The sequence below is a fragment of the Mastigoproctus giganteus genome, chromosome 8 (genome assembly GCF_048544385.1).
Source record: "Mastigoproctus giganteus isolate SK-2022 chromosome 8, ASM4854438v1, whole genome shotgun sequence".
NCBI lineage: Eukaryota > Metazoa > Arthropoda > Arachnida > Uropygi > Thelyphonidae > Mastigoproctus > Mastigoproctus giganteus.
Window position 1 is genome coordinate 37,139,614 of NC_143582.1, and position 27,692 is coordinate 37,167,305.

Consider the following 27,692-nt stretch of genomic DNA (forward strand, 5'->3'; position numbering starts at 1 on the left):
TTTGTTTCTACAATTTGTAAATTTTACTATAGTATAACTTAATTTTACTGCATTACATTTTAAATCCTGAAAAAAAATCTTGGGTTGGAAGCAACATTTCTCAAGTAAATTATACCATGTAGTTTTGATTAATATATCTAGTATGCTAAGCCCAGTTTTCTATATATATATAAACAAAAATCTATGAGATGAGACTTTATTTTATATTTTTTTGCTAGGTATTTCAAGGCAGGAGATAAGTGGTTGTGAACAATGTCACATAAATTAGATGCATTTTGGACAAAGATTCCTCATTCCTCAGATGTAGTACAAAATAAACTTCACACAAAAGCATTACAGTTTGACACAAATTGCTTTAAAAAATGCACAACTTATAAAAAAAAAAGAGGCCTACAAATCATTAATCTGCATCTTCCCAAGCAGCAGCAGCATTTGACTTAGGTGCAGGACCACCTGCAGGTTTGGACATGATGATCTGTGAAAAGAAAGAAAAGGTCATCAAGAACTATTACATAACATTCATAACTCAATTTAAAGCTACCAAATTCTTTATCCAATAATGGCAAATAACTGGCCAATGTTTTCGATAACATTTCAAGACACACATTCTAAATGTTTGTTTGTAAATTAATTGACTGCAGAAGGTTATTAATGAAGACACTTTTAAATCTTGCTGAACTATTATTTTTAGTATTAAAAGGAAATCTTATTTGCTAAAATACTCTTGCAGTTCAGCAAACTGATTTCATTGAGGTTACACATGCTACGTACAGCAAGAAAAATTACCAGTATTACATAAGATGTTACAATTCTTAAAATTGCAAAAATCATATTTTATTTGGCCTTCTGTATACATTGTATATACTATATGGATGCCACTACAGTAATTTGTTTATAGCACTGTTAGGTTTTCAATACTTAGCACAAAAGTACTGACTGGTAAGTGGTGTAAGCATGTTATGTTTTACATGCAGTGAATATTTGGTAATTAATTGCAAGCTATAACATAGGCAACTCCTTCAAACAGAAACCAGTTAATATTAGCAGCCAACTTCTCTTCCAACCACCCACCTGGAACTATGTACCAGTAAGCTACAGGGACAGCTGCTTTCTACTAAACAAGCTCCAACTACACAGCATTATTGGTTGAATAGTATTCCCAATACATCATTTTCATTAAAAAAAAGTTTTGGTAATGGGCAATTCTGTGTTGTACAAGTGTGATGGTATTTGTTAAATATACAGAGATGCTATATTTAGTTTCCACTAGTGAATATGTCACACCCTTTAAATCAAAATATATATTTACATCATTTTTGACATAAAATTGCACACGTGCTGCATTAATTTCCACTTTCGCTTCAGTGTTGACACTTAAATGTGGAATACTCATACTACATACAGAATGCTTGAAAAATATTTAGTAGTTTGGGGGTGAGAACCTATGAATGCCATGTTCGCAGGTATGGAGTGGAAATGTTAAAATTCAAATCTCTCAAAATATAATGATATGAATTACTTAAGACATGGTAATTTGAATTTCTAGGTAAACAGGTTCTTAACAGTCCAAGTCTGCATTGATTTGATTAATCAAAGCATTAGCTAATAAGATGAAGCTTATTAGCTTATTAGACAGATCTAAATAATCTTAACGGTTCTTTCCCTCTTCCCACTTATAAATTACGCCTTGCTTTTAAAAGCATAAATTTTGGGGAAAATTGTGATTTATATCTGGGCAAATACAGTAATATACGATATCCTTGCTGGCTCTTTGACAATTAGAATTCCTGTACCAAAAATAAATTTTATTTAATTAGTCTCTGCATAAGTATCGTTGCCAACCTTTTTACAAAAATCAATAGAGGGATTTGAAAAACTGGGTATTCTCAAAACCAGTATGCATACATTAATGTAACAAACTTTTTAAATAAAAGTGTTTAATCTACAACGCAGTATTTAATGCAATGGGAACTGCAAAAAGTATAAGTGCTTCAGCTGGGATTTCAGCCCCATGCTAAATATCCTGAATTTGGGCAATGAATTACTAAGCTCCCTTTTTTGCAGACATAAAAAAAAAAAAAAAAAAAAATAGAATGTTTTCTTGGAGGTACAGCAGACTCTTGATTTACTGGGATCGGATTAACCGGGATACTTCAAGACTCCAAATGGAAAAAAAAAAAAAAAAAAAAACCCAGAAATCATAAAATTCAAGTTATTGTTATTTGGTGGTTTTTAGGAGCATTAGCAACTAAGGCCATATTGCTCCGGGGATCTGTGGTAGTCATTCCCTGACCTTTCCGCATCCTCTGTATTTGGTGGTATTCTGTATTAGACTGGGCTTGAACCCCGGTCTAATCAAGAAGCGTGTGCTACACACTGCTGCTCCTGGCTACGGAGGTGCCTTGAAATTCAAGTAATAACTAGAATAGGTATAAACAGATATTTTGCCAGTTGCAAACTTATTTAGTTTGTAAATAAGGAACAAGAAGCGGCGTTATAAGTCGTCATTGGGAGATAAGTGTGTCTCTATTCTCTTGCAACCCTCGTCTTCACAATCGCCACTCCAAAAAAAAAAAAGATAAGAGGCCAAATGTTTGTTTGTTTTAGTGTGCCACGTCGATTGCTTTGTTTCATTGCACCACAAAAAGATAAATTTTGTTTCGTTATTTAGGTAAGAATTTTTTTTTTATAGTAACTTTTTTTTTGTTTAGAAATTGCAAAAATTATGGGCAAACGCAAGAGTTGTCAAACTTGAAATTATTCGAAAGTTTGAAAATGATGCATCTGTTAAATCTCCAATGAACCATTATAATGTTGGTGACCAAACCATATGAGACATTCTAAAAAATAAAGGGAAGCTATTCAATTTAAAATTGACATCGTAAAAAAATAAAGGGAAGCATCGTATTGGACATGCGAGTAGTGCATAGTAAGTTTTTTAGTTTTTTTATCTATTGCCATACGTTTTACATACGTTGCTAAACATTTTTCGACACAGTCCCCAACTTATGTTGTTATTTATATTTTTTTTATATGACTGAAGATTCAGCTGGGGGACACATTTCACCATAACGTAAAAACCCACAGAATTCCAGCTATCGGTATTATCGCAAATGCAATAAGATCGAGTTTACTATCCATTTATAATAGATTGCATTAACAGAAAAACCCAATTGGAAACTGAAATTGTTTTTTATTTTATGGTAATGACCTCCAGAAATGTGCTTTAGTAAAATGTGAGCTCGCATGGGGTTATAAGTGAGTTTTCGCTCTGTGAAGTTCTTTTCAGAAAATTTAATTTTGATTGTTATCATGGTGTCGACCAAGAGGATGTGACAGCGGTACTAGTAAATCTACCAAGAAAAGGAAAACGATCGAGTTGGATCAGAAAATTAAAATAATAAGGATGTATGAAAATGACCAAACATCAACAAGTATCGTGCGAAATTCAGATTTGACAGTGGCAACGGTGAAGATGATAATAAAGGAGAAAGACAGAATACGAGAAGCGGTGAAGAGATCGACACCAATGAAGTCAACTATAATAACCAGGGCTACGAAATACATATCAGTTTTTACAGTACAATAACATACGCGTTTTCTTTTTTTATGTGCCACTCTGGCTACTTCACCTCTGTCCCTGGATAAATTTTTTAATTGAACTAATCAAAGATACATAACTATTTTTCTTCATTCTACTGATATCATGTGGTTTTTGTAATTTTGATATATCAAGGATATATTTTGTTAGGCATTCTGTGGTTACGTAAAACTCGACTTACGTAAGAAGTCCTGGAATGTATCTGTTACGTATGTCTGGGATTAACCGGGAATTCTTTTTTACCATCTATCCCGGAAAATCGAGAGTCTACTTTACCCTTCTACCTTTGAACCATTTTTCCAATTGCAGGTTTACATCAGGACTAATTTCACAGTTCACTCATCTTGAAAAAAAATCTTTTGGGGACATATAAAGGAAGAGATAACACATAGTGAATTTGCCTCTACAATGCATCGTGATGCCTCATTCCATTAAATCAATGTACAAAGGTTACAGCAATTAATTTACAATTAAAACAACATAAAATTTGGATACTCTGAAATATCATATCCAAGGTTTTTTTTTTTTTTTTTTTTTTTTTGAAACTGCTTTCAAGTTTTTGAATAACCCTCAAAGCTGTACAATGTTGGAACTCATTCTTGGCCTGTAGCAGAGTGGATAATGCAGATACACATTATCCACTCTGAAAGTTTAATGTAGTGAGATGTCAAATATCTCGAACAAACTGAACTATCAGTAACTCCATCCACATGAATGCAAAATTTAACTTGCATCTAATGATAAAGCTTCACTTGTGTTAGTTTAGCAGCACCGTGTTGTACTACACTTTTTTTGAAATACTACAGAGTAAACTGTGTTTGCAGTTTCCATTGGCATAAGCTATTTGTAGCAAGTGGAAATTTGCTGATGTTCAGAACCATTTTTGTAAAAATTTTGCTCTTTCAAAACTTCACATTATTGTAGGCATTAAGCATTCAACTCGCTACTCTGTTCTTTATACTTCTAGCCTGGTGAGTTATATGATGATAAATGGTGTAAAATCTTTGCTGAAATATTCTCCAACAGAGGAGTCATAGGAAACAAATATTGCACTCTATAAGCCATATTTAGGAATGGAACACCACAAACTATTACAAGATTAAGAGGTGATAAAAACTTTTCTTAATTATGTCTAATTAACATGGGGGGGAATGTAAGAAACTTTTTGTACTGAAATACCAAATTTAGTGATATGAAATGTGACCACCAAAACAGCTTCTTTTAGCCCATGATGTGTATTTCCTCATTTGCAACTCAATACATTTGAATGTGCACTGTTTAACGTCTAGGCTAAGTTCAAAGAAGGCTACTTATCACCGCACTAACAAAAATTAACGAATATTGTAAACTTTCAAAACAAGAATTACAAAATTTTTTTTAAAACTAAATGCAGATATAGCTGTATATCAACTCAGTTTCAACTTACTTGATCTACTTTAAGTATTGTGCATGCAGCATTTGTGGCATACTTAATAGCCCAATACTTGGTGAGGTATAAGTCTAAAATGCCTGCATCTACTACATTCTTTATTACTGGGCTATCTCCCTGAAAATAAAAGAAATAAAGAACAATATGTTATGTTTGCACTTGTATAACATTTACAAATTAATGTATACAAATCATTTTATGAAACATGTTCTGTGATAAATACAGAATTTTAAAATTGTATAATTTTCAAATCCAGTATTTTTTATATTTTTGTAAAAAAAACAAACAAACAACATATTACTTGGAGCCGTGTGTCTGAACCTTTTCTTAAATGATATGAATATTAATGAAATAATCATATTGTTTGCTGTAATCATATAATCTCTCAATTATGCTCATCACTAACCTTTAGTAGACTATGCGGGCATCAAAGTATTCCCCAATTTAGGCAGAGCACTATAACAAATATTTCTGTAAAATTTTAGTGTATATAAATGATTCAGAAAATGAACTAAATAACAAAATAAATTATGTAAAAATTTATTTATTAAATTACGACGGAACTGAAGTGAAGTGATGAGTACTCAATAGAGCACTGGTTGAGAAACACTGCTCTGGAGAATGGTGACAAAGGCAGGGAGTGTTAACATTATTGCAAGAGTTAACAAGAGCCAGTCCCAAAAAAGTAAAAGCACATATTTGTTTTTCTTTTATTTTGACACAATCTCAAGTGCAGTTATACAGATGATGCATTTATTTTCCATTGTCTTTTATGTCTGTGCTATGTATATTGTTCAAGTGCGTTCAGAGGCCAATTGCATGTCACATGAACAATTACAGAATAACCCACTCGGGAGGGCCTACTTCCTCTGCCTGAGAGTGATTTACTGAGTCCTGATTAAAGATGCTTTGAGAAATTCCTCCAATCTACAACAGCACTTGCATAAGTGCTGAAACTATACAGTCATGTGGACCTCTAAATTCATCACCGGCAGTTAAAATTTACAGTTAATTCATTAAAATTAAAAATATTTTCTATATTACAGATCCACTAATTTTGGCATCTGATCATTAATGCAGTCCATTTTCAACTGCTAAAGCCTTTTTTACACTTCTTATGATATTATACATGCATTTTAAAAGTGTGTGGCAGAAATTTTAATTTAAGAGTAACATATTTAATTTTATTATTATATTTTTTAACTGATGGGATTAAGCCAAAACTCATGCACAGAATTATTTATATATACAAGACATTTCAGATGACAGCATATTAAATCTCATCAACTAACAGTTGAAATAGCAACTCAAATTGGATACAACATAGCATTGTTATTGTCGTGGATTGTTATTCACAGCAATTATTGCCCTGATTCTTACCTCAGTTGGGCCTAGTCCCAACCTCATCATGATCGCTAACCACATTAATAATGGTCTTATGGAAATTGTATCCTTTCTACAGCACTTTGGCCTGACGATCAACCCCGGGAAGACCATGATGATGATGTTCTCTCTGAAGACCAATCCTGTGATTGCTCCTACTTTTGGAAACACCCAAATCCCTGTTGTAATTTAGCATTCTGACTTAGGTGTAATGTTCGGCCCTAAACTCCGTTTTAATACTCATCTGGATAAACTCACCTCATGGGTATTGAGTCTTCTTTGGACAACAAAACAAAATGTTGCACATCAAAGATCCTGAAATTTTTAAGAAATACATCGGAATGATTATCTACCCACCGTTACCGTACGCATCGGATGTCTGGGCTTCGGCCACCCAAATGATAAAAAAGCCTCTCATTGCATATTGGCTTCTGAAATGGGCCATTAGAAATCCAATCTGCCATGGGGGTCCCCCATTGGGACTTATCTCTGAGCCATCCATATGGGATACATGCTGTTGGAGAATCCCCCCCTCTACACTGCAGACTAATCTAAGACTGGGTCTCAAGATACGAGACTTTTCCTGACAGATCGTTTCCTCCCTTTTCAGATACTCTCCCAGGTCTACAAACTTGATTCTGATCTTCACAAATTTGCATGTGTTAAAAGATATAGAAAGCAAGTGCTTTCCATGCAACAACAACAGTTGGACTAAGCCATTTTATGCTTTTTTTTTTTTTTTTTTTAATATGTTTGTTTATTTTCACTTTGGTCTCTTGGAATTGTTAACCCATGGCCTGCATGCCGTATATGTTGCAAGAAAGACTCTCTCTCTCTCTCTCTCTCAGTTCATTTTTAAATTCTTTGGTTAAAAGACTATGCTAGTAAAAAAAACTCTTTAATACATGTGGTTTTTGTTCTAACAGCACTTGAAATATTTCTTTTAATCAATAATCTGTGGTAGTTATTTGTCAACAACAAAGTCATGAAAGCCCCCTTTATGATCTCCAAGGTGGTACTTTTCTCAATCCTGAACATCATAATTTTTACACATATTTTCTGGCTTCCCCAGATGTTAACATCATTGCACAGAACAGAAGGGACTGCAATTCCACATCAACCATTCACAGAAGAAAACTCCAAAATCTAACATTTATCATAAATACATACTTCCCTTCAATAACATGAATTCAATTTTTCCATCAACTTAAGCAAAAATATAGAAATAGAGATGAATACTGAAAAGAAGTAGATGACCTAAAATCAGAGTAGAAAAATTTGCCATAATCTAATACTGATGCTGCAAGATCCATCAGGAACTGAGCTAATCAAAGTGAATTATCTTTTACCTTAGATTAGTTTATCTCAATGTGATCCCTCTGAAACTTCATTGTAGAAAATTACTATGCCACTCTTTCCTGTGCAGTGCCTCCTGTTTTTGTTAAGTGCTAATGCAGCTAAGACTGAGAAACAATATATTCTTTGGTCCAAAGAAACCAGGGTTTACAAGAAAAGAGAGGAAGGGAAGCAACTTGAAACCAATTAATCCAGCTATGTGAAAAAGGTTCATAAAAATTCCTCACATCATTGCCAAGATTTAAAGTCTTAATGTGAACATGTTCAATTTTTTTTAAGTATTTGTAACCTCAAAATAGATCTAATTTGAAATGCTTATGCATTGTCTATTACCTTTTGAATTTTGAAACTTGATAACTGACATGAGACCAGTAGATTTGATCTGCATAAATATTTTCAACATGCAAGTTAATCTCAGTAGATAATCATTCATTCACTACATATTTTTGTAAACATCTAAATTAAATACAATTTTTTGCTGCACTTCAAATTAAGTTATTTTTTTTATGGAGTGAGAGTGGAATACACTAACACAAATACTAACATTAGATTTCACAGGTTTCATTACATTATAAAATTTTGTATCCTAAATGTTTTCACAAAGAATAAAATTAATACAATTATTTACCTCAATATCAACTCCAATGTTTTTGTTTCCTTCTTGATGAGCACCATACAACTTTGAAATTACTTCTGTTGTCTACAGGTAAACATTTAAATACCATTAAACAACAATTATTTCATATTCCAACAGTCATTACTGAAATAATAATTATATACCCAGTGTCATTAAAATTATCTCACTTTATCATTGCTGAACTTTGGTATACAAATAAACAAGGGTAAAGGCAAGAAATGACTTTACCCTTGCTTATTTGTATACCAAATGCCAAGTCCAAAAATGATCAAAACATCAGTATAAAATATCTTTATTTAATACAAAAAATCAGTATACATCAGTACAAAGCATTACCCTCTTCCAGTATTGAAATGCAAGCTGTTATTTCATCTTGGCACTGAGTCAAAAAGGTGCTTGATATCTATCATCTTTGCCAATAGATATATTCCTCCATGTATGGATTAATGCTGCTATGGTTTAGGTGTGTTCAGGCATGGCTGTAAGCTGTCAGCCCATCACACGTCTCAGACAGGAGACAAATCAGAAGACCAGGGAGTTCACATTACAGAGAAATTGTCTGACATCAACATTATTGATATTGTGTTCAGTCAGCCATATAACAGTAATGTTGTCTGACAACATTACTGGTATAGGGCTGAACACTGTCCTGGCTGAAAAATGGCAAAAGGATAAGTCTAAGTGGTTTCAGTGTAACACTGGTCCGTGAAATTATCTTGAGAAAAAACCAATAGTGAAATATTCTTATAAAGAAGGTACATAACCTTGTCTTGTCACTAAACATTATCTACATTTTTCATTTCAGCTAGTTTTATCTGCACCACTGATGGCACAAAGCACAACATGAACAAGTTGGCTCTACCATTCGTCTATTAATAATGCTCCTTGATGCTTGATGTTCCAACACGAGAGGTAGTTTGCTGGCAAATTATCTGATCCTTTCACTCTGGCACTCTAGACCTTGGACAACAGCTGTGTTTCTGCTATCCACTAGTGTCATCATCAACTAACTGTACTTGGATCTTGTCCAATGTGAACAGCAATTTTCCAAGTGGAAACTCCAGCCTCATGGCTTGAGTATGCAACTCCATTCAAACTCATTCAATTGGATGTGTGCTGTTCATAAAGACGGCCTCAGGAATTTCACCTTCGTTAAAGCCTTTCTGACAAACTGACTTATCACTATTGTCTTCTTTTGCAACTAATAGCAGCATGTTCACTGACTGTCTAATGGCTCTATATCCTGTTTAATTTTCATTCTAACTTATAGTCATTTGCATATATCGCCATGATTGTGCTTACATGCAAATTTTAAAGAAATTTCAATAATTCTTTTAGCGTGGGGCAATTTTTTCTGACAGTGAATATACATTATAAAAATATATACTATGACTATATGAGCCAAAAATATATGAAATACAGCAAATTACACAGAGTAGATCTATAATTCTTATCACTGATTTACATTTCAAAACACCATCTCTCATACAGTTGAAAATCTGATTGTGTAACTCATATCTAAGAATGGAAGTACCAATATCCCTTGCTGAATGCAGGAGTTACGGATCAGTGTAACTTCCAACTGGTAAAACCATGAAAAATCCTCTTCTCCCATTATTTTCAGCAAATACTGAAAATAATGGGAGAAGAGAATTTATGCTCTCAGTAGGTAGAAATACAATTTTTAAACAACAGAAATAGGAAAAACTGGTATGTGTGTGTATATATATATACAGGGTGAGTCACTACCAGTGCGACAAACTTGCAGGAGGTGTAGGGGGCACAAAGACGAATCGGAATCACATAGCATTGCAGGGTCCAAAATGCCTTCATCATGCGGTAGAAGACGTTGAACGGGAGGTCGCGTGAACAGCGATCCCACTGGAAGTCAGCATTTGCGAACCGGTTCCCAAGGCAGTAGGATGGATGAGTATTCAAACGTTGAACTGGCTGACATGCACCTCGCGTATGGAGCTGCGGACTGTAACAGGCGCGCCGCTCTGCGCTTGTACCAAGAACATTTCCCGCACAGGCGTGCTCCTCATCATACGATTTTCACATGTGTGCACAGAAGGTTACGTGAGACTGGTTGTTTCACAAGAGGTACCATGAATCGAGAGCGAACGACGAGGACGCCAGACAATGAGGAGAATGTCCTACGTCTTTCAGAAGGCAATCCGAGTACGAGTACTCGATTGATAGGCCAACGATTGGGTATTTCCCAATCCACTGTATGGAGGATACTGTCAACAAACCAAATGAGTTCATACCATCTGCAATGCATCCAATCATTGGAGCCTGCGGATTATCCACTCCGGAGGACTTTTGTTACTTGGTTTCTTCAACAGAAACGGTTCGCAAATGCAGACTTCCAGTGGGATCGCTGTTCACGCGACCTCCCGTTCAACGTCCTCTACCGCATGACGAAGGCATTTCGGACCCTGCAATGCTGTGATTCCGATTCGTCTTTGTGCCCCCTACACCTCCTGCAAGTTTGTCGCACTGGTAGTGAATCACCCTGTGTGTGTGTGTGTGTGTGTGTATGTGTGTGTGTATATATATATATATATATATATATACACACAGAAAATACTTAATTTTTCCCTAGAATTGTAGTATGTCCACTTATTCAATTTTAATGATATAAACTGTAGGACAAAAACACTGGGTCCTAATTTTATCCTCAGCCTCTTTTGATATAGCGTATAGTCATTTTTTGATATCACTGTCAATCGAAATTGAGAAAAAGCTATTTATCTGATATAAGCACAGTTTCTTAACGTTATAACTTTTCTATATTTTTCTTATATATAATTTACTTCACTTAAGAACAACACAAAAAGAAAATTTGAACTTTCATACTTTTGTCTTATTAGTGGCAGAACTAATAATAATACAAAACTTACACTAGTATTTTTTGAAATCCATGACTGATGGATTAAAAAAAAAAAATGTGAACAGTCAATATTACCACAACCCAAATGAAACAATCTTTTGTTGAAACAGGTGCACTTCTTTATTTAAAAATAATAATTATCATTTTCTTTACATATGATATGTAACAATACAGTATATTATTAAACATTCTGATTATTTTAGCATTACAATAATAAATTTTATTGCAGGTGTTACTCCCTGTTTACCCTGCTTGCCAACACTTGGCGCTACAAAACAGTCAGTATAATAAATGTATTTTGAATTTTTACGAATGATTTAGAGCAAATTTTATATTTAGTATGGGTCAAACCAATCAAATAACAACAGATAAATTGAAAAAGAAAAAAATGTATACTAGCCCATTTCTTACCCTGTAGTTATATTGCTAAAAACTTCTTTGTACAGAATATTGTGCACCATATTAGTCTGTGCCAGATCTTTGGCACTTGTAATTTGAATTTTGATGCAGATCATAGTTCTACATGAGACAAAGAACAGTTGACTATGCCAAAAGATTGGCTTTTCTGATCTATGATTAAATGTTGATCTTGAAATTTGTTGACTGTCATAGTGAAAGCTAACCACTTGAGAAACTATTCCCTATTAAGAACAAAAGGTAGATCATGGCTAAACTTCATATTCAGTATTACAGGGGGATGGTGCATTAGCAACCATGTTACCCTGTTTTTCACCAACTACGAATGAATTGTAAATTATTAATTTGCCACTTCCCAAACAATCAACCAGGTCCTGTCACAGATGCCATCATTAAACCTTTTGTATGTATATATATATGGATATTCTGAAGGTTCTTTTTTTATATTTAAAATAGTTTAAAAAATCAGCATTTGAGAGTATACTCTCAACAATATTTAAGATGAAGTGGGCTTACCTAAGCCAAAATTTAAAAAATATACTGGAATTTGGATCCAGAAGTTGATGAACCTGAATTAAATAATACATATAAATACAGATGTTACTGCAAGGAAAAACACATGTAAAGTTTATTTTCTAATCCCCCCCCCCTTTTTTTTCATTTTAGCAAAATTTTGATTTTATTTTTGACAATAATCCTGCCCCTACAGTTTTGGCTATAAATACTTTATATTTAAAAGTATTTATGTATATGCTTTTCAATTTTTACAAACTTCTAAATTCCTCTGGGGTTAAAAAAAAAAAAAAAAAACACCCTGGGTCATAGTCCAGAAATCTCTTGAAAGGCTTAATACAAATATTTTGTATCAATCATAATAGCTTCTGTTTTCACTTTTAGTCTTTGCAGTGCTAAGCCATGTCAGGTGAAAGTGCAGATTCTACCTCCCAACCCGGCAAATAAATTCTTCACTAACTGGGCTAATTAAAATGAAAAGAAACTTCATGTTTATATCAACTGAATACATAGTTATATTCAAAAGGGGGGGGGGGGAAGTAATTCTTGAAATAAATGTATAATAAATAAACAAATAAAAACAATATTTCAATTTCCTACAAAATGGAATAGATAATATAGAAACAGTGCAACACTAAGTTTTAGGTCTACTACATTTAACACCCTAAGTAGAACCAATAAATTTTTATATATATATATATTTCTATTGTAAAAATTTTATAACAATGAAAAAAATTTTGATTACTGTAACAACAAAGCAATCTTGGCAAAACCAATAAACTTGCAAAAATACTCATTGTATCACTAGGATGCCTACCCACCCACCAATGAGAGGCCAACAAGCCTTGAAATGGTGCCGTATGGGTGGTGGTATCCACCAAAAATAAGTAACATTAATCTTCTCCACTGGTGAACAAAATTATAATAAAAATTTTTTTTTTGTTTATGTTTATTTATTTTTTTTTGTTTTGGTATAAAATTGTATAAATATTAGTACTGTCATAATGAATACAGCTTTAAGGGAAAAAGAACATTTCCAATCATGTTTCTTTCTTTCTTTTTCTTTTTTTTTTTTTAGGAGCATTAGCAACAAAGGCCATATTGCTCCGAGGATATGCGGTGGTCATTCCCTGACCTTTATGACCTTTAGAATGACCTCAGGATATTTGGTGGTCACGGGCTCGAACCCCGGACTAATCAAGAAGTGTGTGCTACTCACTGCCGCTCCTGCCTACCTGGCTATGGAGGCGCCATTTCTAATCATGTACAGAATATAAGAATGGGTAGGATAGAGTTAAAATAAGTTTGTCAGTAAAAGTGAAGTTGATTGCATTATTTATCAGTAAGTTCAATAGACATCTAATCTACATTGCATAAAACAGTTCTATAAACAGTTTTAAACTACTATTAAACAATTTAAAAAAAAATACTTTTCAATGGTTCAGATGTTTCCAATATAAGCTTACCTTAATGCCTGAATTGTCAGCTAAGGCCCGTGGCATTGCTTCTAAAGCTTCAGCAAATTTTTTAACAGAATACTGCTCCAAACCAGGTAGTGCCTAAAGTAAATAAAAACTTCTGTTTAATCTTGATTTTATTTGGGAAGATACAAAAAAAGTTAAATAAAGTCCGTTCCCGCTTTACGAGTTTTTTTCCCCAAAGTATCAACAAAATTGAAAATATGAACATTAATTGCAAAAAATGAATGTTAAACATTCATAAATACTGCATTTCAAACCACGCGCCTAGCTATACAATACAGTGTACCCAGCTTTACGATATTAATCCATTCTAGAGACACCACTGTATTGTGAAAATATTGTAATGTGAACCCAATAACAACATATTGTTTTTTTTTTGTAATTCGTTCCACGACCTTGGAAGTTGAAAAATTTCGCTATATAACTCTCTAAAAGGTCGTTTTATAGTGCAAATTGTATTAGTTACCAATTAAAATCAATAAAATGCACTACACTTTCATCGTTATCATATGTTCTGTTATAAGAACCAATTTTGAACGCCTTTGTGATATTTTTCTAAAGCACATTTCTGGAGATCACCACCATAAAACAATAAAAACAATTTGCACTTTCCGGTTTATTTAGCTTTTCTGTTAATGCAAGCAGTTATAAACAGATAGTAAACTTGATGTTATTGCATTTGTGAAAATACTGATAGCTGGAATTGTGCGGTTTTTTGCATTATTATGGTGAAACGTGTTTCCCCTTTACTGAGATCTTCAATCGTATAAAAAAACATAAATAAATTTTCAGAATCTTCTCCTCATTCCTTTTATTTTTTTTAAAACTTCGTAAACTTGTTACTCCGGCAAATCGTGTTAGTTGCAATTTGTATGTTCCGTTAAAAAATGCTTATGCATGCCACTGAAATTTATAAAGAAAAGAGAAGATTATCCTGGAAACAAACACCTCTTGAAGCATTTCTGAAGAAGACGACTCCTTGTGCAAGAAAACAAGTGCCGAGCCAATAATAAGTGATCAACGAATGTGCATTTAGTCAATGATGAAGAATAAACATTCTTTAAAATTTGTAAGTCATAAATAATTTCTTTATTATTATAATTTGCTTGATTTTACAGGCTATGTTTAAATTTCTTTGGATAAATCAATCATTGTTTAAACATAAACTAATTATAACTAATTATTTCATTGTTGAGAACGTAACACCTATTTTTAACATTATTTTAAAAAATAGGGGTTAAAATGGGATTTAATTCCGCTTTACGAGTGCTCGCTAGGAACGAATTAACTTGTAAAGTCGAGAACTACCTGTATAATGATAACTGGGGGGGGGGGACATAATCTTGTTATAATGAAGTTCATATGAATGATTAAGGCGAACACACTCAAAACCGAAGTAATTTTACTACAACTAGTAGTTACGGTGAGAAACATAAGGTGACTACTACAATCAATACTAGTATATATTATCCTATAACACGAGACACAATCTGAAAAAAATGGCACATAACAGAAATGCATATTATAGCATACATATTTTCACATAATAGTCAGGGACAGATTCCATAAAGCAATATTTCCATAATATAAATTATCAATATTTTTCTCATTTTCAAACTTATCAAAACATTTTATGCTATGATTGATAAATAATATATTAAAACTTTGTTATTGAATAAAAATTTATTTAAATAAAATACATGAGCATTACTGTTTTGTTTTTGATGGTTAATTTTTCAGGGGAAGGGAGAAATCTTGTATTGGGGCAGATTTTTAAAATAATATATGCAAGGTTGGTTTGGTTATCTAGCTTACTTTTTTTCTCTTCTAAAATAAATTTGTAACACTATACCAGCTCATTCAATTTTTTTTTTTCTTTTTTGGGGCATGTGGCTTCTTTTGATGTCCAGATCCATGTCAGAAACTATTTTTGCTAAAATTTCAACTGTTTACAGTTTTTTTTTTTTTTTTTTTTTTTTTTTGTTTTTGTTTGGTAGTTGTTGGCGCATCAGCTTCTGTGGCCATAATGCACCTCCCAAGGTTTTTGCAGTACTTTGATCCAAGCCCGAGGCGGGATTCGAACCCGCGACCTTTAAGTTGCCAGGCAGGCATTTTACCCACCCAGCTAGCCCGGTCGGCACTGTTTACAGTAGTAGTAGTAGTAAGAATATATATATATATTATATCATTTAAATTAAATCCAAATGAATCAAATATTAGATGGTGAAAATAAATGCAAAATTAAAAAATTTTGTTTGTTGTTATTTGGTTTTAAGGAGCATTAGCAACTAAGGCCATATTGCTCCAGGATATGCGGTGGTCATTCCCTGACCTTTCCGCATCCTCCGTATTTGGTGGTCACGGGCTTGAACCCTGGTCTAATCAAGAAGAGTGTGCTACGCACTGCTGCTCCTTCCCACCTGGCTACGGAGGCGCCTGCAAAATTAAATGAAAATAAAAATAAAATTTAAAGATAGCAGAGCAGACATCAGTGGCAGCAATCATGCAAAAAATCACAACACTTTGCATGTGGTAAACCAGTAGAGTGAAGATAAATTTAACATATAAAAAGAAGAATAGTTTACTATTGGAGAAACATTCCTAAATAATTTAGAAAGTACAGTCCAGATTAAAAGAAATTTAAATTTAATGGTGCCTCCCATGATAGGCACCTGTTTCCGAATTACGTGAAATATCACTATGTATTCTACCAATAATACAGAGACAGATAAGTAAAAATAAAACTAAAAATAGTAGAACATACCATAATATCGAATTGAATAGGAAAGACTGACCATTATGCCCCATCTCATCAGTGGACCACAAGGCCATAATAGTCAGGGAACCACTGCATTTCGAATGCTAAACATATCCATGCCACGACAGAATGATACTATGATCAAACTGCTGATGCAATAGTTTTGTATAACGGTGGTCCATATGCAGTGTTGAAATTATGGGACAGAAAAAGTAATATTCATGTGGAAAGAACCACACTACTAAACAGACAAAGCAACTGCTAAACTTTTATATATATATACATATATATCTCTGGAAATAGATTGGGCTATAGAGGGCAGCACTGATGCAGCGTTAGCAATTCATCGCACTACTACCATGTGAATATAATTCAAATTAAATCCAAATGAATCGAATATTAGACAGCAAAAATAAAAAATAAGATAGCAGAGCAGACTTTCCACGTGAGCAGTGAGCATTATTTTTTCTATCCCATAATTTCAACACTGCACATGGACCATAGTTATGCAAAACTATTACATTGGCAGTTTGACCATAGTATCATTCTGTCATGGCATGGATTTGTTTAGTGTTCGAAATGCAGTGGTTCCCTGACTATTATGATCTCATGGGCCACTGATGAGATGGGGCATAATGGTCAGCCTTTTCTATTCAATTCGATATTATGGCATGTTCTACTATTTTTATTTATCTGTCTGTATGTATTGTTTGTAGAATACATTTACACATAGTGATATTCCACGTAATTCAGAAACAGGTGCGTATCACGGGAGGACCACTAAATTTCTTTTAATCTGGACTCTACTTTCTAAATTATTTAGGAATGTTTCTACAATAGTACACTATTTTATTTTTACCCTACATTTTATTAAAGTTATATATATATATATATATATATATAACTTTCATGCATATAACTTGTAGAGGATGTTGAACGGGAGTTTGCGTGAACAGCGATCCCGCTGGAAGTCAGCATTTGCGAACCGGTTCCCGAGGCAGTAGGATGGACGAGTATTCAAACGTTGAACTGGCCGACATGCACCTCGCGTATGGAGCTGTGGACTGTAACAGGTGTAACAGGTATGGAGCTGTGGACTGTAACGCTGCTCTGCGCTTGTACCAGGAACGTTTCCCGCACAGGCGTGCTCATCATCATACGATTTTCGCACGTGTGCACAGAAGGTTACGTGAGACTGGTTGTTTCACGAGAGGTACCATGAATCGAGAGCGAACGACGAGGACGCCAGACAATGAGGAGAATGTCCTACATCTTGCAGAAGGCAATCCGAGTATGAGTACTCGAGCGATAGGCCAACGATTGGGTATTTCCCAATCCACTGTATGGAGGATACTGTCAACAAACCAAATGAGTTCATACCATCTGCAACGTGTCCAATCATTGGAGCCTGCGGATTATCCACTCTGGAGGACTTTCGCTACTTGGTTTCTTCAACAGAAACGGTTCGCAAATGCTGACTTCTAGCGGGATCGCTGTTCACGCGACCTCCCGTTCAACGTCCTCTACCGCATGAAGAAGGCATTTCGGACCCTGCAATGCTATGTGATTCCGATTCGTCTTTGTGCCCCCTACACCTCCTGTAAGTTTGTCGCACTGGTAGTGAATCACCCTGTATATATAGGAGCTGTATATAAATTTTTACACACAAAATATATAACAGATCCAAATATGCAACATGAACTCATAGACAACTATAAACGCCAGTGAGAAAGGGTGTAACATGGTGATGTGTGGGTTTCATGCATATAACTTGAAATGTGCATTGTAAGATGTGTTATAACAGGATGAACTGTAATTAAAACATACATGCCAATTTTTGCCAAATTTCATCTCATCAGACCTGGAGACATGGTTGTGATAGTTTGTTGTTGTTTGTTTGTTATTTGGTTTTTAGGAGCATTAGCAACTAAGGCCATATTGCTCCGGGATATGCGGTGGTCATTCCCTGAATGACCTTTCCGCATCCTCCGTATTTGGTGGTGATGGGCTCGAACCCCGGTCTAATCAAGAAGTGTGTGCTACGCACTGCCGCTCCTTCCCACCTGGCTACGGAGGCGCCCAGTTGTGATAGTAGATATAATGGTTGGGCTACAGGTGTAAATAATAATGGGCAATTCAGTTCTGCTGACAAAGAACACACACACACACACGCACACACAAACCACCACCATTTTCATTCTAGGCACAATCAATGTATACCTGGTATTTAACAATTATATCATTCGAGACATGGTAACTTTGAAGACATGAAGCAATATCTTGCTATTTTGATCTAGAAAAATTAGATGGGCTGAGAAATGGTAATTGAATTTGACGGGCAGTAGGAATCTCAATTAATGCACCAAATGTGTGGTACTACACTCAAGGTGGTGGAAAATGAATAGGACCTGGGTGTAACTGTGCAGTCAAATATGAAGTTCTCTGAGCAGTGCAGACAGGCTGCCATGACAGCTTGTGGAGGTTTGATATACACACACTTTGCTGGCAAGGATAAGGAGGTGATTATCCGTTTGTACAAGGTCAGGTTAGGCCACACACTGAGTACTGTACACAGGTCTGGATTGGTTGGTTGGTTTAAGTTTTAATGGTGCAAATACATACAGGCCTGGAAGCCTCATTTTAGGAAGTGATGCAGATCTGCTGGAATGGGTGTAGAGAAAGACAACCAGATTGGTGGAGGGAACAAAGGAGGGGGGGGGGAGATGCTCTTATCATGAGAGACAAACTGCACAGTCTGGAGATTAGGCACCTGCAGGGAGATCTGAGCGAGGTGTTAAGGGCTTGAATGGACTGAGTAAATTACATGCTGATGGCATTCTCTCTCTCTCTCTCTCTCTCTCTCTCTTGCTGAGGCTACACCATGAGAGGGTATAAATTTAAGCTGAGGAAGGATGGTTGCAGGGCAGAAGTATGGAAGTTGGACTTCAGCCAGCAGGTAATTAACCATCTGCTGTTGTGAATGTCAGTAATTTGAATAAATAACTAGACAAACTGTTGGGGGTGGGCATGTGATGTGGAAGGCCTTTTTTTGCTGATGCTGTATAGGCTTGTTTTCTTGCATCCTTTGCCACTAGGGGGGCTAGCATTATTTAACTAAACCATGGTAACTGAAATTCGTGCATATTGGAACTGTGCAAAGCGAGGACTGACTGCCTGTATATTAAAAGAAGCAGCAAAAGAGATAAGTAAGTTTTATTCATAATTATTAGAGCATCCCTGGATTCAGTGGTGGTTTCTATGGACTGGAGATGTGCGAATGTATCTCCAATTCATAAAGGGGAATCAAAGGGTGATATGAGTAATTACAGCGTGACTTCTGTTGCAGGAAAAATAATGTTACTGGTGAAAGAAATAATGAAGGACCATCTACACAGGAATGCAGTTAAATGGCAGTCACAGCCTGGATTTGTTTAGTGGCAATCTTGTCCAACCAAGAGGCAAAATATAATCTTGATATTGTATACTTAGGTTTCAGAAAAGCTTTTGTTACTGTTCCACATGAAAGACTGCTATATAAATTGGAGAAGCATGGAATTAGGGGCAAGCTAATGTCATTATTCACACTATGGATAAAGGAATGACTGAGTGGGGAAAAGACAAGAGTGGTTATCAATGAGAACTGGTCTGCTTGAACTAATGTTATTAAATGAGTCCCCCAGGGTTCAGTGCTGGGCCCACTGTTGTTTTCAATATTTATTGTTGATATTGATGAAAACATATCAGACAATGTTTAAGTTTGCAGATGACACAAAGGCTATCATGGTGGTTAAAGATAGTAATCAGAGTATACTACTACAACAACAAGGCTGAAAAATTATGATGGGCTGAGAGGTGGCAACTGAACTTTAATAGTAACTGCTGCAAGATACGGCATATGGGTTGCAGTAATCCCAGAATAACATACAAACTGCGTAGCACTGCATTCAAGATAGTAGAGAATAAAAAAAGACCTGGGGGTAATCGTGTGATCGAGGTGTTAAAAGCCATGAATGAATTGAGTAAGCTGAATTTTAATGGTATTTTTCCACTTACTGAGACTAGACACATGCGGGAGCATAAATTCAAGTTGAGGAAGATGGTTGCAGGATAGATGTGTGGAAGTGGATGGGTTGAATAAATTCAAGGGAGAACTAGACAACTTCTTGAGGGGTATGGATTGGTGAACTTTTTTTTTTTTTTTTTTTGCTGATGCTATATAAGTTTGCTTTCTTGCATCATTTGCCATTACCACTACTATCTGCTGAAATGGGTACACAGAAGAGCAACAAGGTTATTGATGGGAGCAAATGGATACTCTCACCAAGATAAAACTCAGCTCTGAAAATTGCAGTGTCTGGAAACTAGGCACCTGCAAGATCTGAGGTGTTTAAGGCTTTGAATGGATTGAGTAAGCTCAATATTGGTGGCATCCTTACTCTTGCTGAGACAACACACATAAGGGGTATAAATTTAAAGAATTAAGAATAGAATAAAAAGGAGAGATGTGCAGAAAATTGCTTTCTTCCAGAGGATAACTAATTGTTGGAGCAAACTTCCAAATGGATGTTAGTTCCAACAATGATTTGACAATGCCACCTCCACTGTTGGAAATGGCATTATTGAATTGGGTACTTTGAATAAATTTAAGAAAGAATCTAGACAAATTTTCTGAGATGGACAGCTGTGGGAAGTTTTTTTTTTTTTGTTTGTTTGTTTATTTATTATTTTATTTTTTTTGGCTGATGTCGTGTAAGCTTGGTTCCTTGCACCATTTGCCAATACTAATACTGGATAATAATTTTACTTCCCATATACACAAGGAAGAGGTTTTTTTTAATTTTATTTATTTATTTTTTGACTGATGATGTGTAAGCTTGGCTCCCTGCATCATTCCAATACTGAAACTAATACAGGATAGTAATGGGCTTTTATTACACACACACAACCCTAATGTTAATAACCCAACACTTGCATATCTACAAACCTTTATTTAAAGGAAAACTAATAATGTGTGCTGAATCTTTTGGCCTTCACAACAGTCGCTAGTCTTCATGGAACACTTCCTACTATTTTTTTGCAAATGTCATCCAGTATTTTCCACCATTCAGCCTTCAATGCGTCAACCAGTTCAATTCTGTTTTTGGGCAGTTTCTCCATAGAATTGAGGGCAGGGTTCTTGGGCTGGCCAGTACATGCTCATGTCCTCAAACGAGTCCATCACAATGTGAGCAGCAAGACAGGGAGCATTGACCTGCTGATAATCGGTATGTGCCTTATCTGACACATCGCGATAATGTAGGTAGTGCATTATATTGTCTAGGATATCTAGATAGACCTTAGCATTTGGTCTTGGGCCAAATCATGAAAAACAGCCCTAGAGCACACAATTGTTCATTGTCAGGACAATACAGCCTGTCAGGTGGCTTTCTTCAAGCATCCGCTACACCCAGATGTAGGTGGTAGATGACTTTCATCAACCGGTGAAATACCACCACTTTGCTTATTGGAGGCTTGAAGTGGTGAAACCCATATATATAAACCCACGGCATCCCCTTCCCCCCATACTTCTCCTTCAACCCATGCACAGTACTAAGTACTATAGGTTTTGATACCTTTCGTGTTTGGAGTTTTCATAAAAAAAAAAAAAAAAATCGGTAGATCATGCACTATGACTTTTCACTTCAAATGCAGCTTTCCATTGGTCTATGGTCCAAGAACAGCAGCCATTACACCAAGGCAGATGCATCTGGCATTAGTCAGAGTGATTTAGTGGCTTGAGGATGGTGGCACAACTGTGGTAACCCATATTATGTAGCATCCTCCACACTGCACTGGTGAATATATATGCACGCATACACAAAATAATCCAACATAAATTTAAGGAAAGTCACAAAAATTACTGAAACGAAACCATAGTAAAGTATCCAACGTAATTACTGCACTATATTTTAACTTAACACTACATATGCCTAAAACACACATTAAATAGAAAAAAGAAAGAAATAAACTAATGGGAAAGCAGCATTGAGTCCAAATAAAGTGCACTTGCCTAGAAGAGGAAAATTATATAATATCAACATACAAATTCAGAGATGAAAAATATACTGCTAATTATTAATAGAATACATTGAATGAAATATTATCCACGGCTAGCACCCATTAATAAAGCAAATAACTGGAAGATCACAACAAAATAAGGTCCTTGAGGTTGTCACAGACATCCTCTCAGGTATGCCAGACAAGCTGTACTTGCTACCCGGGAGTCTAAAATGCTGATGGAACTGATATTCGTGTGACACTCAAGTCGAGTGGGCCCAATTTCGGCGAAGTCCGGAAGGTCTGTGACAGCCAAATCCTCTGCTTGCACCTTCACGATGGTGGGACTGTTAGTAATCCTGGGTATAACCTCCATGCACAAGTACATGGTGGGTGACCACCCAGGTGTGAACCAACGTAAGCAGGGGTCGAGGTGTGGCGCCCACACCACATGGAGGAACGCCGCCCCTCTATGTTACCAGGCAGTACTAGGTGGTAGATGACTCATCAACCGGTGAAATACCACCACTTTGCTTATTGGAGGCTTGAAGTGGTGGAACCCATGTTTAGTCTCTAGAGCTAAGTTCCGGTCAACCCTTCCCTATCTCTTCCATCATGCAGTATGATTGTGACTTTTGAGGTTATGATGAACGTCGTGGTGAGATCCAATATTCCTTACATTTCGAGGGTACAGCTCTAAAACGGTGTTCGCAGGCCGGCCGCTAGTTAGTACACTGGACCGAACCTATTGGTAACTCTCTAGGAGGCTTCCGGATCAGCTAGTGTATAATCTTGCTACCTCTACTCTGCCAGATAGTGACTGGAGGGAGTCCGAGTAGTGTGTATGCGGGGAGCATTGTCGAGGCCACGTTATGTCAAGGATCTGGGTATATTCTTACTATGTGTACGCCATATCCAAAAATTTCATTACTTCATACAGCATGTCCCACCCACTTTTTCTTACTATTGAATACACCATGAACTGTCAAAATAATAGAGCAAGCTTATCTGCGAAAAGATCTAAACCTCCCAAGCACTTCCTAATTCATTTCACAAATATACGTGGTCTCAATTCTAATCTCAACGATGTCCATTTTCACTTGCAGTCTGCCAAACCCCATGTACTTTTTCTGACAGAATCTCAGTTATCGGTTGATTCAACTACTGCTCATCTCAGATGCCCAAATTATTCGCTGTATGATTCCTTTCGCCTCAAAGGTGGTACTTGTGCATATGTCCGTTCCGATATTCTTTGTCAGAGACTTGGTAATTTGGAATCTCCTCTTTTCGATCTTCTCTGGCTTAAAATCTCTCTACCTCATTCTGTCAAATTCATCTGTTGTCTCTACCGTTCTGCCAACTCCACTAATCACTTGGAGCTCTTTGACTTCCTCTCTTTGCCACTTGACTTTCTCCAGTCCAACTTTCCTAACAGTGAGGTAATTTTCCTTGGTGATTTTAATGCTCACAACTCCAGCTGGCTTCCGTTTTCTAGTCACACCGACCCAGCTGGTTGAGATGCTGAGGCTTTTGCAATTACTAATGACCTTGCACAGATTGTTCATTTACCTACCAGACAATCCTAACCACACAGCTAACACGTTTGATCTTTTTCTGACAAAAAACCCTCCTAAGTACACGGCCGAAGTGAGTGATCTGAGGTCCTTTAGGCACCTCATATCACAACTTGGTGATTGTCTCTTCTCCAATGGAGCCTTTATCTCATGGCTATTCCCAATCTTGTGTTGTTTGGCATTACAAGAATGCAAAATGGGATGACCTGTGAGATTTCTTTTCCTTGGTCGGATTACTGTTTCAAAACTTCTGATGTCAACATTTGTTCAGATCATGTCAGTGAAATTATTCTTGCAGGAATGGAATCCTTTATCCCACACTCCACTTTAAAATCTCGTCCTTTATCTAAACCTTGGTTTTCCAATAAATGTGCTAAGGCTGTTCAAGAGAAGAATGTTGCATATCGTAATTGGCTTGTTTCTAATTCTTCAGTTTCATTTTCTGCCTACACCAAAGCTCGCAACAATTGTAAAGCAGTTATTAATCAGTCCAAACTAGAGTTTGAACAGGCTAAGAGTAGAAAACTTGCTTCTTACCCTAATGGTAGCCGAGCATTCTGGTCTCTTGCCAAAGCTATTGGCCGCAACTTTTGCCCATCTCTGCTCCCACCTCTGTCCAAACCAGATGGTTCTGTTGTCAATTCAGCCAAGGATAAAGCTGACCTGCTAGCATCCCATTTTTCTTCCAACTCATGTATTAATGATCTTGGTAAAACACCTCCCACCATTCCCAACACGCTCCATTCAATGCCTCCTGTGGTCTTCCGTCAAAAGGATATCAGAAGGATTTTGATGAATATCGACGCTAAGAAAGCTCCAGGTCCTGATGGTATTTCTCCACTTGTTCTCAAAACCTGTGCTCCTGAACTTACTCCTATTCTTTGCCGCCTTTTTTCACTTTCTTATTCCAAAGGTGTTTTTCCTTCTGCTTGGAAATTTGCTCATATCCAGCCAGTTCCTAAAAAGGGTGACAAATCCCTCCCATCCAATTATTGTCTCATTGCAATTACTTCTACTCTTTCTAAAGTAATGGAGAAATCAATTAACCGCCAACTCTTAAACTACCTAGATACCTTCCGTCTCACCAACGGTCGCCAGTATGGATTCCGTCAGTGTCGTTCCACTGGTGATATTCTGGCTTATGTTACCCATTTATGGACTAATTCAATGGAAAGGTTCGGTGAAACCCAGGTAGTTGCTCTTGACATCTCAAAGGCTTTTGATCGTGTTTGGCATAAAGGTCTTCTAAACAAGCTTCCATCTTATGGTTTGCCAACTGTTTTTAGTAATTGGTTATCCAGTTTTCTCTCTGATCGCTCACTGAGGGTGATGATAGATGGCTCTCTGTCTTCTAACTTCTCCACTAATGCCGGTGTCCCCCAAGGTTCAGTTCTTTCCCCCACTCTTTTCCTCTTGTATATTAATGACCTTCTTCCATTAACTGGAAATCCTATCCATAGTTTTGCCGATGATAGCACATTGCATTCCACTTTCCATTTTGAGAAACCTTGTCCTGCTCAATCAGCTTCAACTTCTCGAAAATCTGCTACCAATTCCTTAAATGCCGATCTTCAGGTAATTCTCCAGTGGGGCAAAGACAACTTAGTTGATTTCAACCCTTCTAAAACTCAGTCTTGTCTTATATCTCGCAAAAAGGATTCTTCTGCTCATATGCTTATCTTTAGCAACACTCCGATTTCTAGGCAAAATGATATATCTCTTTTGGGGATTACCCTGACTTCTAATCTCTCTTGGCACAAGCACATTACAAACATTGCTTCCTCTGCATCTAAAAAACTTGGTTTTCTCTTTCGCTCTCGGCGCTACTTTTCTTCGAAACAGCTGCTCACTCTGTATAAATCGCAAATCCGCCCTGCCATGGAATATTGTTCCCACATCTGGAGTGGTGCCCCCAAAACCTCTCTCAAGCTTCTTGATTCCATTCAGAAGAGGGCAGTTAGGTTAATTAATGATACATCTCTAACAGATGTCTCTCCACTCGCTTTCTCATAGATGCACTGTTTCTGCTGCATGCCTCTTCTACAGATACTTCCATGGGCACTGTTCTTCTGAATTGGCTTCTATAATTCCCGCTCTCTCTTTCAAAACAGTCCGAACACGTGCCGCCACCAGCCAACATCCATTTACCTCCAACTTCAAACCCACAGAACCAACTTTTCGTCTTCCTCATTTATTCATTCAACTGCCATTTTCTGGAACAACCTTCCTTCATATGTATTTCCTGAAAATTACAATCTACAGAAGTTCAAGTCCAATGTCAACAAATATCTTCTTTCGTCTTCTCAACCTCCAACCCAAGCACGGTACTAAGTACTATAGGTTCTAATACCTCTAGTGTTTGGGGTTCACATAAAAAAAAAAAAAAAAAAAAATGGAGTTTTGCTATATCTATGGTTTAGATAAATCGAATGGCACTAATCTCAAATAACATGCCATTCAATGTGCTTTATTAACCTGCACAGGAGTATTTATGTAAAATTTACATTAGATTCTGCCATGTCTACTTGTGTTTCCAACTAACATAGACTAACAGAGTTTTAATAGAACACAAACTCAAAAGTAGCTTTTAAAAACAAAGGAGGTGATCACAATTGTTAGCTGTTGTTGACTGATTTTGATTTTTTAAAAAAGCTGAAATTCTCAGGAATTGAGATCTAGAAATTTAAGAAATTGTATCGAATGATAAAAAAATAGATATAAATGATATCACTTGCCTTAAAAATAATAAGTACTTTTTTTTTAAATTTATTTTTTACAATTTTCTTAAAAATTTCGGATTTGACCCCTGGCAATAAATTTACTCTAATGCTGGGCAACCAGATCAAAATATTTAAGCACAAATTAATATTTAAAAGCATATAAGAACAAAGTTTTTTATTTTTATATATTTTTTAAAATCTTCACTCCACAGAACCAGCCATAGCAGAAATCTCACTACCAGGAGCCCATCCACATTTAGCAAACTCACAAAGGGTTAATCATTGGTCGATATTAACCATTTTTCCCCCTGCCCCATGGCTTATTAGTTGACTTGATTATTAGTTTATTCTTCTTTTCTAGCTAAAAAAACATAATTTAGGTGATTATATGAAATAAATAGCAATTATTACATTCTGAAATTTAAACAATTATGCTACTAATGTGAATTAACATTTCTCAATATGCTCACCTCGCCATAGGAAGTAATTTGTTTGGCAAGTTCTATCTCTGTTGCCCCTCCTCCAGGAACAAACCGATTATCCTAATTAAAAAAAAAAACATTAGTTAATTACCAACATATGCTATATGAAATGGTAAACCATATAAATTAATCCAGCTTATTAGCAACTGTGTTTGAAGCAAAAGCATAATTAACCCTCTGCCAGACAAAATGGTGGTTACTAACCAAGAAAACAATTTAAATTTGAAAATAAAAATATCTATTAAAATGATACCAATGTGAATTTTAGTTTTCCTTCCTTACTGGTTTGAATTTTGGTCTGATCATTAATTGTTTTATTACTGAAGAAGTTTGGCCATAAAAAAAATAAATAAATAAAAGAAAATGTTTTTTAGGCTTTGTTAACTTTCTTTTTGCATATTAAAACATG

General features: G+C 35.9%; 1 protein-coding gene across 1 annotated transcript in view; it reads right to left on the minus strand.

The window, feature by feature from the left end:
* Positions 1-218: 218 nt before the first annotated feature.
* CCT8 (chaperonin containing TCP1 subunit 8) overlaps positions 219-27,692 on the minus strand; it is a 120,166-nt gene continuing 92,692 nt past the window's right edge. Inside the window, exons 13-17 of the mRNA XM_090379859.1 lie at positions 27,272-27,343; positions 13,699-13,791; positions 8,398-8,469; positions 5,028-5,147; positions 219-475 (exon numbers count right to left, since the gene is read on the minus strand). Of these exons, the coding sequence (XP_090235985.1) occupies positions 401-475; positions 5,028-5,147; positions 8,398-8,469; positions 13,699-13,791; positions 27,272-27,343 (432 nt within the window). The 3' untranslated portion in view covers positions 219-400. The remainder of the gene's footprint in view (positions 476-5,027; positions 5,148-8,397; positions 8,470-13,698; positions 13,792-27,271; positions 27,344-27,692) is intronic.